This window comes from Cricetulus griseus (genome assembly GCF_003668045.3).
Source record: "Cricetulus griseus strain 17A/GY chromosome 1 unlocalized genomic scaffold, alternate assembly CriGri-PICRH-1.0 chr1_0, whole genome shotgun sequence".
Taxonomy (NCBI): Eukaryota; Metazoa; Chordata; class Mammalia; order Rodentia; family Cricetidae; genus Cricetulus; species Cricetulus griseus.
The window spans coordinates 255403336-255421521 of NW_023276806.1; the positions used below are offsets into that span (position 1 = coordinate 255403336).

The following is an 18186-nucleotide window of genomic DNA, read 5'->3' on the forward strand; positions in this document are numbered from 1 at the left end:
TTGGCCTGTCTCTGAACTAGCAACTCAAGACTCAAAAGATTGGTTCTCATAACTAGGTGTGGTGGTGCACACCTTTGATTCTAGCACTTGGGAGACAGAGGCAGGCAGATCTCTGAGTTCGAGGCCAGCCTGATCTACACAGTGAGTTCCAGGACAGCCAGGGCTACACAGAGACACCCTGTCTTGAAGAAAGAAAAAAAGAACAGAACAGAAAAGACAAAGATACTTACCTATGCTGGTTAGCTTGTTTGTCAGCTTGACACAAGCTAGGGTCATCTGGGAAGAGAGAACTTCACTTGAGAAAAGGCCTGTATCACCTCCGCCTGTGGGCAAGTCCCTAGGAGCATTCTTGACTAATGAATGATCCAGGAGGGTCCACCACTCTGTGGGTGGTGTCACCCCTGGGCAGGTAGTCCTGGATTGTACAAGAATTCAACTGGGTGTGCTAGTGCACCCCTTTAATTCTAGCAATGGGGAGGCACAGACAGGTGGCTGTGAGTTCAAGGCCAGCCTGGTCTATGTAATAAGTTCTAAGCAAGCCAGTCAGCCAGGACAACACAGTGAGACCCTGTCTCAAAAAAGGAGGGAGGGAGGGAGAGAGAGAGAGAGAGAGAGAGAGAGAGAGAGAGAGAGAGGTTAGCTGAGCAATGTGTGAGGAACAAGTCGGTATGATACAGTACTCTCCTCCATGGCCTACTGGCCCTGCATATAGAATGGGTGGCCCTGTGTCTTTCTTCTCCCAGACACTCTCAGTTGTCACCTGTTGCTCTGGTGGGACCGTACACCTGGCCCAGTTCACAGCTGAGGAGCAGAGGAGGCTGCTGGTGCACAGGCAAAGCTGGCTATAGTCCAAAGCTTTCTCCCTCCGTGAGACCCTCCCTGGCCACCCCAGCCTTAGGTGGCATCCCTGCTCTGCTTCCCACTGCCTGCTCCTTGGTGCCTGTCCCATCCTGAAGAGCATTCTTTGCCAGGACACAACCTCTCCACACACTTAGTGAAGTTGTGCCAGACACCATGTGCTTGGCAACTATAAACTCACTTATCTGTGTCTACATCCAGATGCCCTTAGCACCCCCCAACTTACAGATAAGGAAATGGAGGCAAAGGCTGAGTAACAGCACATTTCTATTGACTTAGATGGAGAACCCAGGCAGTCAGACCAAGTCCATGCTGTTAACTCAGAGCCTGGAAGAGGCAGGATGCCCACAGGACAAGAGCCTGGGGGCTTTGTGGCAGCTCACAACCATCTGTAATTCCCGTCCCAGGGGATGCGATGCCCTCTTCTGGTCTCCTCGTGCACAAGACACACATAGAGCAGATATACATGCAGGCAAAACACATAAGCACAGAAAATAAAAGAAATCAATCCATGCGTAAATAAAGTGACTGTGTAAAAGACAGAGAGGAGGCGGGGAGAGAGAAGTGTGGGAAGAGGCAGTTGGTTGGGAGGGCGAGAGCTCCTAGGTGAGCTCCTAGGCACTCATTGCATGCTCATATCTGAGAAGGCGATTTTGTGTGGGTTTGCATGTGCCTCTACACAGTTTTGTGTGTTCACGGAGAGCACAGTGGTCAAGCTGTGCGTTCGTTCGCACAGCACCATGTGCGTTGCATGACCGCACAGGGAGCATGCCCAGGTTCTGGGGATGAATGTGCAAGGCCGAGGGGTGTCCAGTGCTGTTACTGTGTGTTGCAGCGCCTGTGTTGGAGGCTATGGCCAAGACCCTCATTCTACGTGGGGCTGGATTTGAGGGGGCCTGGCTGGGCCCAGGGGGTATCCCTGGCTGTCAGTCCCATGGTGGGTGGGGGTGTCCCCGCCAGTGGTGATTGAGCCTCTGCTCTCCCACCAGGCCTGCCAAAATACAGCAAGACAGGGTGTAATTACCAGCACTTACCGTGGCCATTACCCCCCTAGCTGCTGCGTGTGACACACGACCCGTCAGCTCAGCTTTTGCACCATTAAGGGGCCTCATTAGCATCCCGGCTCTGAAGCAAAATTACCCTCACTGCTCATTTCAAGATGTCATCAATTTTAATTTAGGGCCCAAAGATAGTACAATGGGAAGGCCCTCCCTGGCCTGCCGCACACAGAGTGAGCCAGTGGGGGAGGGGCTGGGAGGGGGAGCCAGGCCAAGGAGGGCATTGAGGGACAGGGACAGGGGCAGGGAGAAGAAAAAAGCAGAGCCAAGGAAAAAGTCTGTCCCCCGACAAAGAACACCCCTAACCTGAGCTTCCACTGGTACCCCCTTGAAAAAAAAGAGAGGTGGGGGTGGGGCAGTGACCACCCACCCCCAGGATGTCAGGCAAGCTCAGAGCAGCGTTAGCTCCTCTTCAGTCCTCATTTAGTTCCTAAAGCAGCCTGAGTGGTTATAGATCTCCATCACAGAAGGGGAAACTGAGGCACAGATTGTCATGCAGCTGGCTGAGGCAGAGTCCACTATGAAATGCAGGTCTGTTTGGCTTTGCTGCTTCTGGCTTTCCACCCACATGCTGTGGCCTCGTGGAACAGTCTCAGTCAACACATCTGGGATGTGAGTGGACAGAAGCAGCCATAACCTGGCCTCAGATTGCCAGGCCCCATCTGCAGGGATCCTCACCCATTTGACTTCAGCACCTTCAGGCCTCACTGCACAATTGGAGTCCCATACCTAGAGTGCTCCCTTCCTCCTCCTACAGGGGGAGCACTCCTGCCAACCTGGTCCCTAGAGACTCAGCTCACTGCCAACTCTGCTCCCGCTATCACTTACAGCTTACATGTCTGTGTCCCCACCATGTCCCCAGCTTACATGTCTGTCCTTTGTCCCCCTAAGGCTATCCAGACAGCACCAGTTCCCAGTGATTGCTCAACCCAGTGTCCATGAATGGCTGGGACTCCAGGATGACAACTTCAGCCTGTCTCCCACGGAACAAAGTAGTGTGCCCTGAAGGCTTGTTGAATGACTGTGTGACTGAAGACAGGAACAAATGTGTGTGCTCAGGTCTCCGCAGGACAGAGATCTCAGCTCCTCTTCACCAGCCTGCAGCCTCATGGCACACTCCATATCCTGTAATCACTTTGTGACAGGAAGAGCAGAAAGCCACATTGGAACTTTCCCTATGGAGGGTCTGTGGTCCAGATTGTCTGGTTTAGGGGATGGATGGAGAGTGGAGTTTCTAGCCAGCTCTGCCTGGCAGCCATCATGCTCAGGCAAGATGTGGAAGTCCATGAGCCTCAGTTTCCCCAAGTGTAACGGATTTTCCTCTAGTCACTGTGGGATGAGGCTGGATGCAGCAGGAAGCAGGCTGGGGATGCAAGATGAGGAACAGGGTGCTGCAGTTTATCCCACCTGCTGCCGCCCTTCAGCGTTTTCTGCTCCTCCCCAACCCCCACCTGCCTGGTGAGAGGAGAGTGAAGGGCCCTGTCGCCAAGCCCATGACAGGGTCCTCATGGCAGGGAGCTCACAGAAGACAGATCGCTGCCTTAATCACTCTGGAAAAGAACCCCAAGCCGATATAATATTATAATTAATTAATTCACTAAAAAGGTATTAAATTTCTCTCCCCCCTGTGGATATTATCTGAATTCATTGACCTTTAGAAAAATCACCCTCTAATTGTAACCAGGTCCAGAAGCATTTGCGGCCCATCCCTTCCACATTAATAATATCTTCCAGGACCCGGCTCTGGCTGCTTAAATATTGTATAAATTCCACTGCCCCCCTCAGAAAAGAGACAGCAAAGAAAGGATGAGTATGGAAGACACCAAGGTGGGTGGGAGCAGGACCATGGGTCTGAAGGCCCTGTGAGGTGGGGCAGGAAGGGCATTAAAGGGGCTTTTCCACTGCCCCAAGACCAGCTGGGGCGCTCAGAGGGCAGGGGAAGAGTTAGACTTTGAGGTGGGCAGGGGGCAGGTGTAACTGAAGTCAGGAATGTGTCTCTGTGTTTGTAGCAGTATGTAGCAGTAGTAGCCTCACACCCTCCACTTGTTAAAGGCCACAAAACAGCAGATGAAGAATCAAACTTAAAAGAATGGTGGGGATGCAAACGCCAAGCAGGACCTTCTGAAGTCCCAGTTGTCCCTGTAGACGACAGGCAATCCAGAACCAGTAACCAGGGAAGAGGGAGCAGCTGGTATGGACAGACAGACAGACAAACAGACAGACAGACAGACAGACATGGGAACTGGAGCTGAGGGCCAGGGGACAGGATATTATACATGTGCCCCATCTCTGCTCCACCAGCTCCTTCCTTGGGCCCTGCCACATGGGACCCAAGGAAGCTATGGCTGCTGGGACCTCATTACACCACACTTTGTCCCCGAGGCCTTAAAGGGGGCTCCCTCCTGGAAGGAAAGGGTCAGCGGGGCCATCTTTGTACTCGGCCTTAACAAGACAAATCCATCATCTAAGGATGAAGAAACAGAGCCCCCTATCTTACTGGGAAGAGTCGTAACCCCCAGCCTGACTGCTTTCCAGCCGCAGGTAAGGATCTTGCCAGCCAGTCTCTGATACCCATTTTCTGGTGGTTTGAAGGGCTGGAGGCAGCATCTAGGTTGAAGTTAGATGCAGCAGCCCCTGGCAGGAGGGAAGCCACCCAGGAAGTGTGGACAGACTGCTCAGTCCCGAGACTGACTTCTCAGACCGATGCTTGAGTCTTGCGCCCTCGTGTGGACAGAATCCCACTCACACCCTGGTCCTGTCTGACGTGCCCTCTTGACCCACTGTCCACGCAGCAGGTGGTGAACAAAAGAGAGGAACTCTGAGACCCAGAAGATGCGAGCCTCGGTGACTGGGGGGGGGGAGCTTAGGTTAGTTAAGGAGTTATATGAGGACGTAAAAGGCAGCTTTCCGAGTCACTCCTCAAGGATCTGGGTATACCAGATCCACCAACCCCTGGAAGTGCTGGCCCCAGAGTCTGTGGACCCCACATCCCAGGCTCCTGTTGACCTCAACCAGAGTTCAGGGTTCAAGCTAGGGGTCTCAGAGGGAGGGCTTAGGGAGGAAAGGTACCAGGCAATGGAACAGGGCCCTGAAGTGGAAGGAGCTGTGCCCAGGCGGGCTCAGGCTGTACAAGGTCATCCACAGCTCCATCCGACCTTGAGACTAATCTTTCAGCCCAGCCAACCCAGGGCCACCTCGCCCACACTGTTTGGCACCCTTCTCCACACGTTAATTGCTCCAATGCTGGCTTGATCTCTCATTCTTCGAAGAGCAAATTGCCCTCTAACCATCTTCATCCTGGTAATTTTTTTAAAAAAAAAATTCTTTTATATTAGGCTTCTTTGGCCTTTTAGAACCCTTTGAAGACAAAGCCATTTTGGTCCCTGACAGAAGAGTTTTGAAAATCAAGGAACTAAGCAAAACCTACAAAGGCCCTGCTGGGGAATCAGGTTTGCTTCCCTATCCAGGGAAAGGGTCTGACACCCCAGAACCCGGAGCAAAGGTGTTCTGAAACCCCACTACTGGACAGTGCTGGAGAGCGGAGGTGAGCCCGCACCTCAGACTCCCAGCCAGGGTTCTCCGCTCCCATCGATTCCCCATAGCCAAGAGGATACAGCCTGGTGGTCCCCTCCAAATGGTCTGTAGCTACCCGGACAAGGGAAGAATGTTGAGGGCCCCACTAGAACCCGGGCCAGCCAGAGCAACACACAGAGGGAAGCTGCGGAGAGCAGACCTGTTCATATCCAAGAGCAAGCATAGCTGTTGGGACCATAGCTGGAGCTGTGGGACCAGCATAGCTGCAGTGCCACCTCGTGGCATCAGTGAGACACAATGTCCTCAGCCACACGATGTAAAGGTTGTTTCTCCTCCCTTGGAGCTGAATTCAGGAGAACCTCCTCCAGCCCCCACATGGAGCACTTGAATTCTGGACCCGGGAAGGGGCCGACTGGGTTGGTTCCGGCTGAGGCCACATATACCGCAGAGCCAGGACAACATGGTACAAAGCACAGTGTTTACTAAAGGCACAAAGTGGGAGGTCTGGGGGCCGGGTGCTCTCCACCCTGGACCCAGACTCCTCTTCTGGCCACCCCACCCTCATACCACCAGGGGAGAGCTGTTAGCACCAAAGGGGGGTGGGTGCCCCATCTGTGGGGGACGTATCAGTCTGGGGGACAGGCTGGGTGCCATCTAGTCCCAGGAAAGCAGGCCTGGGCACCCCCAGACCCACTGCTGCCCAGAGATGCTTTTTATACCTCCTTCTCCAAAATGTCCTTCACGGGGAGGTTGGGGGAGCAGGCTCAGAAGAGAGGGCTCCCCTACCGGGGTTTCTTCTTACTCCTCACCCCCTCACCCTTGTTCTTCCCCACCACAATTCATAAAGTACTGCCCCCAGAGGAGGGGGCTCCTAAGCCGAACGGGAGGGCTTCTCCAGCCCATTGGCTGCCAGGCAGGCACTAAGTCCAAACAGGGGCCAACCGAAGGGAAAGACGGGCAGGGTAGGCAGCTACCTCACACCAAGTGCAGCCTGAAGGGTGGGAGGGCTCTGCCCTGTCCTCCCAGCCCCCAGGCAGCCCCTGCTCCTCGGCACAGGGGCAGCCAGCGTCACAGAACATCACCCTCCTCCATGCTGAAGCTGCTCCGTCGGCTGCTGGCCTTGGAGGCCTCAGGGGACATGGTAGAAAAGAGGGGATCGGAGGCCAGGGGTAGCAGGGAGTCATCTAGGAGCATTAAGTCCAGATCTTTCTTGGACAGGTTGGGGAATGGGGAGCCATGTTCTGTCCCCAGGGGATCATGGTAGCCTGTGGGCCCCTCATCACCCCCACCCCCAAAGCTCAAGCTGTGGCTGAAGTCCAGGTGATGGAAAGGGGACTGTGGCTGGGCAGCTGGGGGCAGTGGGCCCTGGGGAGGTAGCGCCGGCATCGGCTCAGGGTCAGGGACCTCAGGCCCCAGCATCAGAGCCTCCCCTGGGCCGTCTTCACCGGGTAGCTCTTGCTTCACTACTTGTTGGGCCAGCTCAGCCATGTTCACACCCGATGGTGAGGTGGTGGGAAGGCCGTGTACCCGAGCCTGCATCTCCAGCTCCTGTTGGGGATGGACAGGGTGATAAGATACACATACCAGGCTAGCCCTCCCTGTACACTGCGGCACCACTTGTCCCGCCCCTGTGACACTCCAGAGCACACACTGTCTCAGCTGGAGGAGAAGAAAGCAGAGGCAGCCTGACTCTAGACCAGGATCTCTCTTCAAGTCACAGAGGGTCAGCGGTCTGTGGAGTCACCACAGAGCACCTGGGCCAGCTTTCTCTCAAAAGTTTAAATTGAAATAGACTTGTCTGGGTGATGTGGGGATGGAAATTATCAAAAGACATTGCATCCAGTAAGGACGAATTTTATCCACTCAAGTGTCCGTGTGCAAGGTGGGAGCAATCAAACACTAAAACCTGTGGTCCAGTCAGCCTGTTGAGAGCAGTGGTTCTCAACCTGTGGCTCGGAACCCCTTTGGCAAACCTCCATCTCCAAAAATATTTACATTACAATTCATAACAGTAGCAAAATCACCGTTCTGAAATAGCAATGAAAATAATTTTGTGGTGGAAGGTCACTACAACATAAGGAATTGTAGTAAGGGTCGCAGCATTAAGAAGGTTGAGAACCACTGGTTGAGGCTGGTCCTCAATACAACCAGGAACAGGAGTCACAGCTCCAGCAGGGTGCTGACTCTCAGGCCTGTTCTTCAGTTTGCACGAAGCCTGTTGATCCCCAGTACTGCCTTGCCCTACTCTACCTTCCAGACACCCAGGGCAGGGCAGTTATTCCTGTTTCCTCGAGGTTAGGTGCAGGGCATACTTTGAATTGCCCACGTATATGTGAGCAAAAGTGACTGTGGTGCCTTAAAGAGATTTACAGATCCAGGCATGGTGGCACGGAGCTGTAATCCCAGCACTTGGGAAACTGAGGCAGGAGGACTATAATGTCCAGGGCAGCCTGCTGTACAAAGAGAACTCCCATCTCTCAGAAAATAAATTTTTTTTAAAGTGAGCAACACATGACTACCTGACTTTAGGAGAGCTAGACCTGCCTGGTCCCCCAGTGTGGACTGCAGGATGAGTGTGTCACGTAACAGAGCCTGCTAGTGTTTGCTGCTTAGAGGAAGCGGGGTCCACTTTTCATTGAGGTGTCACATCCCAGCAGACACAGTTTCATTCCCTCCCCCTTCAGATGGTTATGCTCTACCCACTCCTGTCACCCAAGGAGTCCAAAGTCAGGGCCAGACCTGGATGCGAAGCCAGAGCTGCTTGTTGGTCATCTCCAGGCGCCGAGAGTGGTTCTCCAGCTCTCGGGATTTCTGCAGGTCCTTCTGCATCCTCCGGATGTAATCCACAGAGGCCTTGAGAATGGTGCCCTTGTTCCAGCGCACATCCCTGAAGCCACAACAGCGTGGAGTCAGAGGCGCATGTGCACCCAGAAGCCTGGCTGGGTCCCTCTGACACTAGGCTGACACTCAGAGTCCCAGCTGCCCCCACCCCTGCCCATACCTGGCCTTGAGTAAAAGAGGTTTGTCTACAGGAACAACAGGCTCCTCCCTAATCCTTGGGATTGAGCAGCCTGCCCAACTCATACCCGTCTCCCTGTCTTCAGCTGTCACTTCTGCCCTGCATCTCTCTCCTCTCCATCAGTCCAGGGCCCTTCTGACACTTTCCCAGCATGACTCCTCCTTTAGGAAGTCCCTCCTTTACCCCAGGCCTTCCCAACAGAAGCGGTCTTGACCCCGAAGAGGCAGGAACGGCTCTTCTCAAACATGCTACCTGCACCACTGCCCTTAGCAACTGAGAGCTGCAGCTGCCGCCCAGCCCAGACCCTTCCCCTCCCTGCAGAGCCCTGCTCACAGGTCGTTGGCCTTGGGGATCAGCATTCCCAATTCCTTGATACGGTCGTTGATGTTGAACCTGCGTCTCCTTTCAACTACAGATTAAGATTTCAGGGGTGTGGTTAGAAAGGGGGGCCCACCTGAGAGAAACCCCCAACCTAGGGTGGGCACCCCATAGAAAATCCTAGTTTAGAATAAAAGGGCTCCTAGGCCCAGTGTGGTGCTTTAATCCCAGCACTTGGGAGGCAGAGGCCTTTGTGAGTTCGAGGCCAGCCTGGTCTACAGAGTGAGTTCCAGGATAGCCTCCAAAGAAACCCTGTCTTGAAAAAAAAGAAAAGGAAGGAAGGGAGGGAGGGAGGAGGGAGAGAGAGAGAGAGAAAGAAAAAGAAAGAAAGAGAAAGAAAGAAAGAAAGAAAGAAAGAAAGAAAGAAAGAAAGAAAGGAAGGAAGGAAGGAAGGAAGGAAGGAATCTGCAGGCAGGGGCTGAAGACTGAGGCGGGTCAGAGGCAGTTTAGACAATTAGGGGGCGGGGTCAGGAGACCTAATCAACTTTAGTAAACGAAAGACTGCCTGGGGCCATCTCCACTCCTATTGCCCCAGGCCCTGAAGAATAAAATCTGATAGACTGGAAAATTCAAGACAACTCCTCTCAGCAGCCCCTCCCAGTTTCCTAAAAAGACCTAGTGCAATGGTTCTCAAACTTCCTCAAGCTGCAATCCTTCAATACAGTTCCTCATGTTGAAATAAAATGAAAATAAAATTACTTTCATTGCTACTTCATAACTGCTATGTTGCTTCTGTTATAAATCATAATATGAATATCTGATAAGTGGAATATCTAGTTTGCGACCCATGTGGAAGGGTCAGTTGACCTCCTTCCTAAAGGGTCGAGACACACATGCTGAGAACCACTGGCCTAGTTAGAGCATGTCCAGAACTAAAGACGCTGGCACAGGGCTGGGTGGGGAGTAGAGCAGGCTCTGGCTTCTCAGCCCTAGTCAGATGGGGAGGGAAGGAGCTGGACTCACTCAGGTTGTGATTGTCTTTCTTCTGTCGCTCCTTGGCCAGGGCCCGGCTCTCAGCATCTGGAAGCCAGAGAGGGACAGAGATGGTGGGAAGGAGGGAGTGAGAAAAAAAGAAGGAAGGGGACCCCCCAAGGGAACAGGGGAGGGGACTGCAGTACCTGTGAGCTCTCGCTTCTGGGTCAGGTCAGCAGGACAGGAGCTGCTGGTGACGCCTACCAGGGAGGCTGTGACCTGGGGGTCACTGCTGTACACATTCAGGTGGCTGCTGGAGAGCGGTAGCTGTTGGGGAAGGAGTGGAGGGGGTGTTGGTGAGTCCTCACCAGGACCCATGGTGCCAGACAGGAGCAGCTGTTCTCAGGAGTGTTAAAATTACCCCTGAGTCCCTTCTCCAGGATTCGTTGTAAAAGGCTTTGCTTTGGAAAGTGTGGCCCTGCACAGCCCTGCCCTCAGGAGCCCCTGGCCAGGGCGGATGGGTGGAGGAGGAGCAGAACAGCTCCTGCAGTAGAAGCCCCAGGGAGGGGCTCAATTGATTTGGGAGCTGAGTTTTTCTGAGACTATGGAATTCAACAGAACAGGAGCATGGAAGACATTACAGCAGGGTTGGAAAAGATCCGCCACCACAGAGCCAGGCAAGAGCCAGCCACGGGCCTAGAGACTCCCAGTGTAGACAGGAACCATTGAGGGAGACTGAAAAACCAACTGAAGAACCTTGCTTGCTCCTGGCTAGCTTCCTACTAGTGCCTACTAGCAACTGAATTTGGCTCTGCCTCCTGCTCAACCACCCGGCAATGTCACCAGAGCAGAAGGGACTGAAGACGGACTCTACCTTCTCCAGGACTTTCTCCCAGTGCCATGGCAATACTCTGCTCAAGCCAAAGGACTCACAGCAAACAGGTGAGACCCAAGAAAGGTGGTGGGCTCCAGTCTCTGGCAGGTCTGCCTTCTGGGAATTAACTCTTGTCACCCTCTGTTTTAGTTTTATTTTTAGTTTTATGTTTAAATTTTGTGTGTATGTCTGTGTCAGCACACAGGTTTGTGCAGGCAGCCATAGAGTCCACAAGGGGGCGTTGGATCCCTGGAGCTGGAGTTATATATCACTAACATGCCTGTGAGTTACCAAACTCGGGTCCTCTGCAAGAGCTGTTCAATCTGCTAGCCACTGAGCCATCTCTCCAGCCCCACCCTCTCTTTTTGTCCCTTCTAATCTTTCCACAACCCTGTGGTAGATGGCATCACCCCAGCATTTTGAAGATGAGGGGACAGGGAGTCAGAATGGTGGGGGAACTTCCCAAGGGCATGACAGAGCATCCCAGTCTCTTGATTCTAAGCCTGACTCCTCATCTGCTACCCACGCAAGCCAATGAGACCATAGAATGGTCATGCAGACAAAGACTGTCAGAGGAAGGGGTCCTGTGGTTGGGGACAAGGCCATCCCTACCGAATGAGTAACACAGACCTTGGGCCCTGCGCACAGCAGAGGAGAGCCATAGACCCTCCCAGGAATCGTCCTCAGGGCACACTGCTGCTCCGGGAAGGTTCTCCCTGCTCCTCTCTACCCCACTCAGGGAATTCCCTGAGCCTGCCCCATCACACACACTGGCCAAGGCTGTGGCATTCTGTCTTTCCTTCTGAGGCAAGGTCTCTCTTATGTAGCTCCAACTAATTGCCCTGGAACTCACTCTGTAGACCAGGCTGGCCTCGAATTCCCAGGGATTCACCTGCTTCTGTTCCCAAGTGCTGGAATTAACCACACCCAGCTTATCTTTCTGGATTCAGTTCTACTCAAGGTCTGAGTCCTAGTCACAATATCTGATGGAGATGACTCTTGACTCCACAGAGATACCCCTCTGCTCTGAGATCTCTTTCCAGTCCGGGGACCACTGTGTGGGCCACCGCCCCACCCTCAGCCCGAGAGTACCGTGTTAGGCATCTGCATCTCGGGGTTGATGTAGCCCAGCATGTTGTCCAGCCGCATAATGTTGTCAATGACATCATCAAACTAGAAGAGAGAAAAGTTCATCTGGGGGTGGCCCACCTGAAGGGGGGCAGCCGCTCACCTAGCACAACACCACCTCACCCAACCTGCTCATCTGGAGGAGGAAATGGACTGGAGAAGGCTCCTACAGATGAGCCTAAGGCCAGTTTAGGCTTGTCCCCAGGAGCCCCTTGCCAGGGAGTTCCTGACACAATTATCCAGGGCCAAAAGAGTGCCAGCTTTCCTGTGAGTGTGCCCTATCCCCAGCAGAACTTGTAAGATGGTAACTCTCCTCAGACTTGGGCTCCCTGGGGGCAGGACTGTGTCTCCCTCAGACTGGAGCTCCCTGAAGACACAGCTCCACTTCTGCCGTTAAAACCAGGCTTTTCCAAAGTGCCACAACTGACAGCAAGCCGGCAGCCCTCACTCACCTCCTTTTCAGGGTTGGAGCTGATTTGTAGCATGGCCATGGGACTGTTGGGGGCACTGTTGCCGGCTGAGGTGGACAGTACATGTCCAGGCCGCACCCCGGGGGATGCTGCCGGTGGAGGCTTCGGGGAGCCTTGGGCAGGGCTGATGTGGGCCGCAAACTTGTTCCCATAGGTCTCCGATAGGTACTCCCGAACCTTCTGGTGCTGGGACTGCTGCAGGTGGTAGGAGGTGGGGTTCTCCAGGTAGGACTGCACCTGGGAAAGGTGAATGCACAGCTGTAGAGGGGGCTAGGACTCACAGAGCAGGGCCGGAAGTCAAGTTGAGGCAGAGGCCCTACCTTCAGCACCTCCCCAGGTACAGGCGGTGGTGACTGGAAGTGGACTGGGGTGTTGATGGCTGGGGTAGGGGGGCCTCCCATCTGTGGCTGTTGCTGCTGCTGCTGCTGCTGCATGTAATGCATGACGGCTTGCTGCTGCATGCGCTCTCGCTGCTCCTCCTGCTGCGCCTGCTCCCGCATGAGCTGCATGCGCAGCCCGATGCGTGACGCCATGGCAGCTGCCGGCTCCGGCTCCCTGCAGTTGAGAGGAGACAGGTCCATGAAGTAGTCATCACCCTCGCAGTCTTTAAACGAGGGCTGGCACAAGTTTGGCTGCTCCCATTGTACATAAGAAGAAACTGAGTCCTGACAGAAGGGGTTTGCCCAAGGCCACTGAGCAAGCTGAGCCATGAGCCCAAGTCCCCTGACTCCTGGACCAAAGCGAGGACTCTGTCCTTCAAAGTAACCCCTGGCAGCAGTCACATTCCCATCCTGAGCATTTCATACCTGGCCCCAGCTCCGTCCTCCTCTCCTGCCCCTCCCCAGCCCAGCCCGCACCACGCCTCCTCTGAGTGCCCCAGGAGCCTCCAGATGCTCAGAGCTCCTCCCCCACCATCTGCTCAAAACTCCATCATCCTGTTAGTTCCTGCTGGCTCTCTACTTAGAACTCTCCATGGCTCCCAGCTCACTCAGAGCAAAAGCCTAAGTCCAGGCTTATGGCCTATGGCCTCAATGGCCCCCTGTAATCTGCTGCCTTCATGGTCCCCCTTAGACTCCCCCCCCCCACCGTGCTTCTCTCCCTTGTTCTATCTACTCCAGCCACACCTCCAGCCTTAAACTATGCTTCAAACACCCCAGGCATGCTTCCACCTCGGGGCCTTTGCACTTGTCCCCTCCACCTGGAATGTTCTTTCTACGGATACCATCGAGGCTCACTTCACCTCCTCCAAGACTTGAATGTCACCTTATAGTGCAGTTTCAGGACCACTTTGTTAAAATGGCATTATCCCCTGCCCTGCCCCTACCTCCTTGCTTCTCTGTATCAGATGCCACCATCTAGGACAGGGCATTTTTTGCTTCTTATTATGTTTGTTACTGCATTCACTGTCTGTCCCTTACTAGGAATGCAAGTCCCCTGAGGGGACACATTTCATCTGTTTGTTTACTGCCGTACCTTCGGCCCCTAGCCTCTGGGGCATGGGAGACAGAGAGAGGTAGGTGGAGAGAATGAGAGAATGGATATGATCCTTGAACCAGATTCTGGAGATGTAGTCCCCCAGCTCCAGGATCCCACAGTCTCAAAAAGAAAGGAGGCCCCACAGGCAGGGCAGGTACAGTCCTGTGAAGAAGGGTCACTTCATCAGGTCTCCTCACTGCTTGGAGGGTCTCCCCACTGTGGGGAGGGACAACTGAGGTCCCCAAACTTAGGCTGGGTGGGAGGGTGGGACAGCATGAGTCCTTTGACTGGGACTGTTCCGTCCCTAGGTCACTGAATGACAGGGGGCAAGTCCCTTCTCCTCACTGGGACACAAAGGAAAGAGCAGAGCCCAGTGACTTCTCAGGGGCAGCCCGAGACTGGGGGCACAGGGTTTGGGGGTACCTGAGTCCATGAGAGTATAGTTTGGGAGTGCAGGGATTTGGCAAGATCGCTTTTATGGTTAAGCAAGGCTTCCCCAATACCCGGCTCAGATTCCTCCTCTTTAAACAGTGACTTCCTCTGTGTCCAGTAAAAACCAAGTGGCTGTGCAGTGCCTGGCACTGCACAGTGCATAAGACTGGCACAATCTATCTAGGGACTTCAAACTGGGACCCAAGGCCTCCATCAGCTATGTTGGGAAGCCCTTGCTCAACCACAAACCATGGTCTTTTCATAAAGAAGGGGAAACAGAAGCACAGGGCAGGTAAGTTTCTTGTGGCCAGCCGGGCATTGGTGGCACATGCCTTTAATCCCAGCACTTGGGAGGCAGAGACAGGCTGATCTCTGTGAGTTCGAGGCCAGCCTGGTCTCCAGAGTGAGTGCCAGGACAGGCTCCAAAGCCACAGTGAAACCCTGTCTCAAAAAAAAAAAAAAAAAAAAAAAAAAAAAAAAAAAAAAAAAAGAAAGAAAGAAAGAAAAGAAAAGAAAAAAGTTTCTTGTGGCCAGAGAGAGCTAGGACCCATTCAAGGTGTCTATCTGGTCTACTCCATGCTGGGGAGGAGAGCATGGTATACAGGGCTGGGGGTAGGTCCCCCAACCAGGACTCCATCCACTATCTACACGGCTCCCTAATGGGGTGAGGATACCCACCATCCTGGCTGTCCTGCAGGACACAGCAGCCATCACCTCATCTTCCATTCTCTACCCAGTAAAGGCCTGAGCAGCCCATAGTCTACAGGGCAGCCCCCAACAACCCAGGCTCTGACTCCTCCCCCTCCCCCATCCGTAGCAGCCACCAGCTGCCTCCCACCACCCTTCTCCAGCTCTTACAGAGGAATGTCTTCACACCACAGCCCATTAACCACACTGGCAAACAGACCCCTGGCTCTGACCAGATGCAGCCCCACACATCCACTAGACAGCCGGCAACCTCCCTTTCATGGACAATCCGACTTCTGATGGCCAGTGGAGGCCAAGGGGCCTAGCCGTGCCAGCCGGCTCAGGGAGGGCTGGGGATAAGGAGTCCCTTGTTCCCCTGACAAAGACCTAGCTACCTCAAGGACTGTTCTAGACCCAATAGGCCATGTTCTGGCTGCATTAGCCTCATCTTCCTGTCTGTGAAATGGGTGTGTGAATGGTGAGAGGGGTGGGTGCCAGTGACCTCTGAGGGTGGAAACAGGCAGAAAACTTTCCCACTCCCTAGCACCTCTTGGACAGAGCTACTGTACCCCAGATTCCTGATGGTAGGACTCTAGCCTCCCCCTACTGAGCTTAGGAGACCTGCGGGTACTAGGAGGAGGGACCCTATACACTGATCAGTCTCAGTGGGCTGGCCAGGGTGAACCCCCTCCCTTCCTGTCCCTCGAAGCCTGGAAAGGGCCCACTGTGCAAGCCCAGGAACATGGGACCCACAGGGCCTACTGTGTACAGGGAAGGGTCAGTGGCCCCAGAAAGTCCCTACCTCTCCCAGTGGCACTGCCAACCCCATCTGTACACCAGAAATCCATGGGGTACTTCCAGCTGCCATTTGTCCAGGTCCTCAGCTGGCTGCCTCAACCCAAAGCTGAACGACCCCATGAGTGCCCAGACTCACAGATGGCCTTCACTGGCTGGGGGACCTGGGGAAATTATAAAAAGCCTCTCTGTGCCTCACTGTCTTGATCTCTAAAGCAAACAGACAAAAATGCTTCCCAGGCATGGTGGTGCACACCTTTAATCCCTGTGCTTAGGAGGCAGAGATAGGCAATCTCTGAGTTCAAGCCAGCCTGATCCATAGAATGAGTTCCAACAAAGGCTATACAATAAACCCTGTCTCAAAAGAAAAAAAAAAGTGCCTTCTGGGTGGAGCTGCTGTGAGTTTCCTAGGAGACTGACCCTGCAGACATCCAGCAGCTCGAAGAGAGGGAGGGTCCCTGCCTCTCGTTCCCCCTTGCCCACCAGTATATAGACTTCTCTAACCAGTCATCTACATCTGAGTATGAACTTTTCCTAAGGAGATGGGTGGGAGTCAGGATGGGAGTATAGAGAGATGCCCAGGGAAAGTGTGTCCAGGAAAGGAGACAGCAAACATACACCATGGAGTCAAAGAGGAGAAGGAAACAACCACAGAATATAATGGAGGGCCCAAGCCCAGTTATGCAGAAAATTCGTAGATGGGTAGAAAGAGAAGGATCACAATGCTGGAGCTAGTCTAGGAGAGGACTGTCACCATAGGGATTTACAGGAAGGGAAGGGAGACACAGAGAAGTGAGGTGACTTGTTACAGCTGCACAGCTACTGAGGAGTCCCCAGTGGTGAATGGGGACCTGTTTACATGGTTTCTGCCCCACTTATGAAGCATATGACTATGTGTAACTTGTGTGAGGCAGGCTAGCTTCTAGAGGCCGGCAGGAGCCCCATCATGTCTGAATGCACCTCTGAAAAGAAGGGGTCTCCCCATTCCCCAGGTCATCACCAGGCCCAAGTTCTCCTTACTAAGAGCAACGGCTGTTAAGCCAGGTGGGGACCCTGAGTGGCAGAGGCTGTAGTAGTCCAGGCTGCTCTTGCACTCACTATGTAGCAGAGGATGACCCCAAGCTTGTAAGACTTCTTCCTCTTCTTCCCAAGAGATAGGATTCCAGCTGTGCACCACCACAGCTGGTTTTCTGCACTGCTGGGCATCCAATTTAGGGCTCCTTGTTCGCTAAGCAGGCACACAACCAAATGAATTGCTTTTCCAACACTGTGTTGTCCAGGCTGGCTACAAACTCCCAGCTTCTCGGGAATTTGTCTGCCTTGTAGGGAGATCCTTTAAAACTTGGATTGCTGGAGCTGGAGATGTAACTGAGCTAGTCCAGTGCTTGCCCAGCACACGAAGCCCTGGATTCAATCCCCAGCACTGCATGAACTGGACATGGTGGGTGGTGCCCACCTGTGATTGCAGCACACAGAGGCAGAGGCAAGAGGAACAGACATTTAAGGTCATTTTTGGCTACATAGAGAATCTGAGGGTAATACTTGAGAGCTTGTCTCAATAAATAATAAACAGACAAACGAACAAACAAAATAAAGGTTGTATCTCAAAGCTGAAATCCATGTGTTCACCCAAGGACACTGATGAGGGTTCCCCCTGGCAGCACTGTAACTGGAACCCAAACTAGACACTACCTAATATTCACTGAAGAAAAAGGGATAAAGAAGCTGTGCACAGGCCATGACTTTAATCCTAGCACTCTAGAGGCAGAGGCAGGCAGATTTCTATGAATTTGAGGTCAGCCTGGCCTTCATAGCAAGCTCTGGGCCAGTTCCCCCTCCCCCGCCTGGAAAAAAAGCTGTGCACAGCCATTCAGCACCATTCGACCACTGACCCCACACACCACTGCCACGGGCCCTCTTAGACATGCTGCAATAGAGGCCAGATTCAGAAATCCCTGGAGCCAGGCTGGGTGTGGTAGCGCATACCTTTGATCCCAGCACTCAGAAGGCAGAGGCAGAGGAGACAGACAAGCTTGAACTCTATGAGTTCAAGGCCAGCCTGGTCTATATAGGGAGTTCCAGAACAGCCAGGGCTACATAGAGAGACCTTGCCTCAAAAAACCAACAACAGTAAAAACCCAGAATGCATCTACAAATGCAAAGTTCAAAACCAGGCACAAAACATCTACTGTGTGAGAAGTCAGGATCCAGTTAGCCTTGGGGGACTGCCTGGGAGGGAGAAAGGGCAACTCTGCGGGAGAGAACCAGGAATGGTCTGTGACATGCTGCAGGTGCTGGTGACACAGGCTGACTTGTTTATGAGCACTGGTCCAGCTGCTCACTCCTAATTGTTTTCATTTTTTGAAGCTCACTGAAGGAGGGAGGCCGACCTTGCACACTTGAAAAGCAATGGTAAGCAGTTTGCCTTCATCAACATCTGGACCAGCATGTCCCTGACAGGCTCCCTCACTCAGCACGACTGCCAGATCACTCCTTGGTACAATCGCAAAAGCAACTCTACGGTAGATGGAGGCCATCTCTAGGCACCTGAGGGGTCTCCCAAGG

General features: G+C 53.5%; 1 protein-coding gene across 4 annotated transcripts in view; it reads right to left on the bottom strand.

The window, feature by feature from the left end:
- Positions 1–5914: 5914 nt before the first annotated feature.
- Tfeb (transcription factor EB) overlaps positions 5915–18186 on the bottom strand; it is a 47902-nt gene continuing 35630 nt past the window's right edge. For 3 of the 4 annotated variants that reach the window (XM_035451172.1, XM_027394501.2, XM_027394502.2), the window contains 8 exons: positions 12552–12786; positions 12214–12468; positions 11726–11806; positions 9966–10086; positions 9811–9867; positions 8803–8878; positions 8190–8337; positions 5915–6998 (listed from right to left, as the gene is read on the bottom strand). In XM_035451172.1, the coding sequence (XP_035307063.1) occupies positions 6519–6998; positions 8190–8337; positions 8803–8878; positions 9811–9867; positions 9966–10086; positions 11726–11806; positions 12214–12468; positions 12552–12764 (1431 nt within the window). In that variant the 5' untranslated portion in view covers positions 12765–12786 and the 3' untranslated portion in view covers positions 5915–6518. Of the gene's footprint in view, positions 6999–8189; positions 8338–8802; positions 8879–9810; positions 9868–9965; positions 10087–11725; positions 11807–12213; positions 12469–12551; positions 12957–18186 lie in introns of those variants that run through there. The other variant, XM_027394500.1, reaches the window with a different exon arrangement.